The sequence below is a fragment of the Vombatus ursinus genome, unplaced genomic scaffold (genome assembly GCF_900497805.2).
Source record: "Vombatus ursinus unplaced genomic scaffold, bare-nosed wombat genome assembly UNPS02014909.1, whole genome shotgun sequence".
NCBI lineage: Eukaryota > Metazoa > Chordata > Mammalia > Diprotodontia > Vombatidae > Vombatus > Vombatus ursinus.
In genome coordinates, this window is record NW_020954687.1 from 2322159 (window position 1) to 2326787 (window position 4629).

The 4629-nt window shown below is 44.5% G+C and overlaps 1 protein-coding gene across 1 annotated transcript in view; it reads right to left on the bottom strand.

Moving 5' to 3' along the window:
- Positions 1–296: 296 nt before the first annotated feature.
- IGFN1 (immunoglobulin-like and fibronectin type III domain containing 1) overlaps positions 297–4629 on the bottom strand; it is a 95857-nt gene continuing 91524 nt past the window's right edge. Inside the window, exons 24-26 of the mRNA XM_027843414.1 lie at positions 3803–4102; positions 2311–2637; positions 297–658 (exon numbers count right to left, since the gene is read on the bottom strand). Coding sequence (XP_027699215.1) covers positions 645–658; positions 2311–2637; positions 3803–4102 — 641 coding nt within the window. The 3' untranslated portion in view covers positions 297–644. The remainder of the gene's footprint in view (positions 659–2310; positions 2638–3802; positions 4103–4629) is intronic.

The following is a 4629-nucleotide window of genomic DNA, read 5'->3' on the forward strand; positions in this document are numbered from 1 at the left end:
AGAGACTCACTATCTTTGTAGTAAATAAGGATGGGCATAGTAATAGGGCTTAGAGAAAGGACCTGGCCTGAGATGCTTGTGGTGGGGGGCGGGGGGTGTGCATGTGTATCTCTGCCTGGACACAACCTCCATCCCAGATTGACTTGCATCCACTTTATAGCCATTTGCATACTAATAATTTAATGATAAGATACACAAAAATTCTTCCTGTCCATTGGCCCTAGCTTTCCTTTCATACCAACCACAACTCTTGTTGTTCCTGGCTGAGTGAGTCATTTGGGAAAACAAAGTGGTCATCAAAGGATGAAGAATGAAGCAAGAGGGTAGGGCAAGTCTGCTGCCATGGCAATATGGCAAGTGGCTCTTCTAGGACCATGGTGAAGGGGCTGGTGCCACAAGTGTTCATCTATACAGCTTCTATGGCCCCCTCCTGATGGGGCCTGCTAGGCTGAGAATTCCCCAGGAAGCTCCCCATTGCTCTGCCTATGTATCACAATGCAACCTTCTATGGGCTCCCCACCCCACAGATCCCAGGGGCCCTGTGGGAGCCAGCAGGAGGCAGGATGATGGGGAGCACTGGGTCCTTGGGAGAATCCATTCTTTGCATTGCAGGGATGGGCAGGGCCATCATGGTGCCAGTCACACTAGAAGCAGGATTCTGGGAGAGAGAGGGAGAAACAGGAACTGATACATAATCCATGCCCTCAGGAAAGAATAGGCAAGCTGAGGCAGAGCCCACGAAAGCCCAAACTCCCGGCCACCTTCCCACATTAAAGAGGTTTACATCCCAAAGACCTCTCTCTTTAAACTCCTTTAGCTGAGCAAACTAAAGGATATGGTCATTCCCAGACCCATCTCAATGACCCCTTCTTCTGGTAAGGCTAATTCTCTCAGCTCAAGATATCCTTCTTGTAGATCTCCACTAAAACCAGCTCAAACCTCCACTTCTTAAGGGAAGCCTTCCCTCAATCGCACACAGCCTCCAATACAAGCAGCCTCTCCTCAACTCCAAGGAAGGCTGTTTTATAAAGTACATCATGCTACAATGTTGCTATGTGGCTTTATAATAGTCAGCATTGACATGGGGCCTTAATATTGCAAAGCACTATACACATTACCTCATTTGATCCTCGTAACAATCCCGAGGTAAGTCCTATTATTATCACCCCCATTTTACAGATGAGGAAACTAAGGCAGACAGCGGTTATGTGCCTTGGCTAAGCTAATACAACTAATAGGTGTCCAAGGAAGGATTTGAACTCCAATTTCATTGATTGCAAGCCTGATACTCTATCCACTAGGCCACGTACGCACATCGTCTCATAGAACCTGAGAACGTTAAAGCTTGAAGGGAAATTAGAAATCATCTAGTCTGGGGGGTGGGAATCTGTGAACAGGGTTTTAAAAAAATATTTTGGTAACTATATTTCAATTTAATATAAGATATGAGACATGTTATAACAATGTGCTATAATGGAATACAATGAATATAATATAAAATAATGATATAATGTAATATAATAACATAATATGATTATATATTATAACATTATATAATATGGTATAATATTTATTTTTAATCCTATTTATTTTATTTTGTGCATTAAAAACATTATTCTGAGAAGGGGGTCTGTGACACAAAAAAGGATAAGCATCCCTGATCTACCTGTTGTTATTGTTTATTCATTTCAGCTGTGTCAGACTCTTGGGGACCCCATGTGGGGTTTTCTTGGTAGAGATACTAGAGTGGTTTGTCATTTCCTTCTCCAGCTCATTTTACAGATGAGGAAATTGAGGTAAACAGAAATAAGTGACTTTCCCAGGGTCACATAGCTAATAAGTGTCTGAGGCCAGATTTGAAGCCAGAAAGATGAATCTTCCTGACTCCAGGCCCAGCACTCTGTCCTCTGTGCCACCTGGTGTCCAGAATAATATATTTATTTTTAATCCTATTTATTTCATTTTGTGCATTTAAAAACATTATTCTGAGTAGGGGTCTATGACATACACACAAAAGGATAAAACCCCCTGATCTAATTCAACCCACAGTTCTATAATTAGTTAATATTAGAAAAGGTACCACTGGGTATCCTGACCCATAGTTCTAGCATACAACACCTTTCCCATCAGAGTGGGAGATCCCTGTGTTATTTTCCTCATCAGATTAGGGGCTCAATGAAGGCAAAGGTTGCCTTTCCTCCATCCTCTGGATCCCTCTGGTACCCCACCCCAGGCAAGCTCCCAGAAGAGAAGGATGCATACAGGGCATTCGATCAGTGTTGTTCAGTGACTCTAACATGCCATGATTACCTGTAACAATGAGGGTAGCTGTGCTGACTGCCTGGCCCAGCTTGTTCTCAGCCACAGCCTTGTACTTGCCACTGTCCTTGGGGGTGACACTGGGGATGACCAAGGAGCAGACGCCCAGGACATCTGTACTGTATACATTGGGATTGCCTTCTAGGCTCTCGTCATCCTTGAACCAGGTGACTCTAGGTCTAGGCTCTCCCTTCACAGCACAACTCATGCAGCATTCACAGCCTTGGGGCAGCAGGTGGGTCCGTAGATTGACCAGGAAGTAGGGCTTCTGGCTCAGATTTGGCTCCTTGAAGTTGGGCATCTTCACCATGAATTTATCTGCAATGATAACACAGAACAGGAGGCTAGAGGCTTAGGAAGGAATGATGGTAGGGTCATAGATTTAAAGCTATAAGGGACCCCAGAAGTCTTCTCGTCCCACCCCTCCCCACATCCCCACAATCCCTGGTTCTGCCCATCTGAATTTGTCTCTTTGATTTTCCCCTCTGGAGTCAGAGAGTACAAATTAAATATTAGAAGGAGCCTTAGAAGTCACCTTTCTCCCTCCATCCCCTCATTTTACAGGTGAGGAAACTGAGATCCAGAGAGGTGATATATCTTACCCCAGTAGTCCAGCTCAGATTTTAACCCAGGTCTTCTGATTTCAAATTCAGCACTTTCTACTACACCATAATACCTACTGTCTGTGTGTATGTTCACAACCACACTTATGCATGTGTATTTAATAACTGTATTTATTAGACTATGAAAGGCACTTTTTTCCCAGAGAAAAATAAACCCAAATTTGTCTCATCCCCAGGCCCACTCTCTTTTCTAGCTCTGATCCAGGGGTGACAATGACACAGATAAAGCAATTATATCCCCCTCACATACTCTCACCCATAGAGATACAAAGGGTCATGTATGAAGAGAGACAGATATATGACCACTCAAGAGTGGGTGGGTGGACAGGTGAAGGAGTGAGTAGTTTGGTGGATGAGAGAAAGAGTGAGTACATAGGGAAATGAGGTGAGTGGGAGAAAAGGGTTAAGTAGGCTAGGAGGAGAAAAGTGGTCAACAACTCCAGGCTGCCACCTAAACTTAGGCTACAGCTCTGTTCTCACCCTCCCCTCTCCTGTGCTCATTCTTCCAAGTTCTCCTACAGCTCTGGAGTTATGAAACCTACAGCACTGTCTAGTGCAATGGCCAGGGATCCTGGAGCCCAGGTTTTGATCTCTGCTTTAATACTAAATTAATGTATAACCTTATACGAGCTCACCTCTCCACTCTGGGTCTCAGTTTTGTTTTTTATAAAATGAGGAAACTGGGCTAGATGGCCTTAGAGATCCCTTCTAGCTCTTACATTTTATGTTTCCAAGTTATGAAAATGATACCTCCTGGACCCTGAGTCCTCCCATTTATTTCTGAAAACCCCTCTCTCCTTGTCTTTTTCAAGGGTGATTCACTAGAAAGACCCCCAGGGCCAAGGCATAGACCCTCGCACCTTGTTGCCGGGGGACACTCCAGGGCTCTGTTGTGTCAGAGGGCTCACTGGTCCCCAGCTCATTCTTAGCCACAACTCGGAAGTAATACTGATGGCCAGGGAGGATGCCAGCAAGAGTGAAATGATTGGTGTAGATCCGGTCCCCTGCTTCCTGCCAGGCAACGCAGGCTGAGGAGCGTGTTAGCACAGTGTAATAGAGCAAGCCACCCTGACCATCATCTGGAGGTGGCTCCCACACTGCTGTCACTGTCCCAGGGACATTCTCCTCCAGCCGGATGGGCCCCGGGGTAGCAGGAGATGCTGTAGGAGGAGAAGATCCATATGTAAGCAACTCTGATTATTTATTTTGTGGGGCACATTTGAAATCTTAGACCATTTTTTCTCTGCTAATAAGCCTGCTCCTCAGAGAGGGAATATGTGGCCAGGAAATACAGTTGCATTTTAATATCAACTAAGACCCAATGATTACCAACCTAAGTTTAGTATGTGATGCTGCTGGAAGAGGGGGGGCAGGGAGTCACCAATTATCTCCAGGGGTATAGCTAAATTTTTCACTCTACTGAAAAAAAAATTTTCTCAATTCACTTGAAACTTTTAAGTAAATGGGCTAGTTTTTAAAAGCAGTAGAGCTGCCTCCAACTCTAGAATGAATTTCCATTCTCTTCCTTCAAAACAAGCTCAGGTGCTATCTTTTCCATGAAGCTTTTCCCAAGGTCTCTCCTTACTCCTTACAGCTGAAAGTGTTCTTGACCTCAAATTTCCTTCCCTCTAACCCTCCTTTACTCTATCACCTTGTACCTGTTATTATGTTTACCTATTTCCCTGTT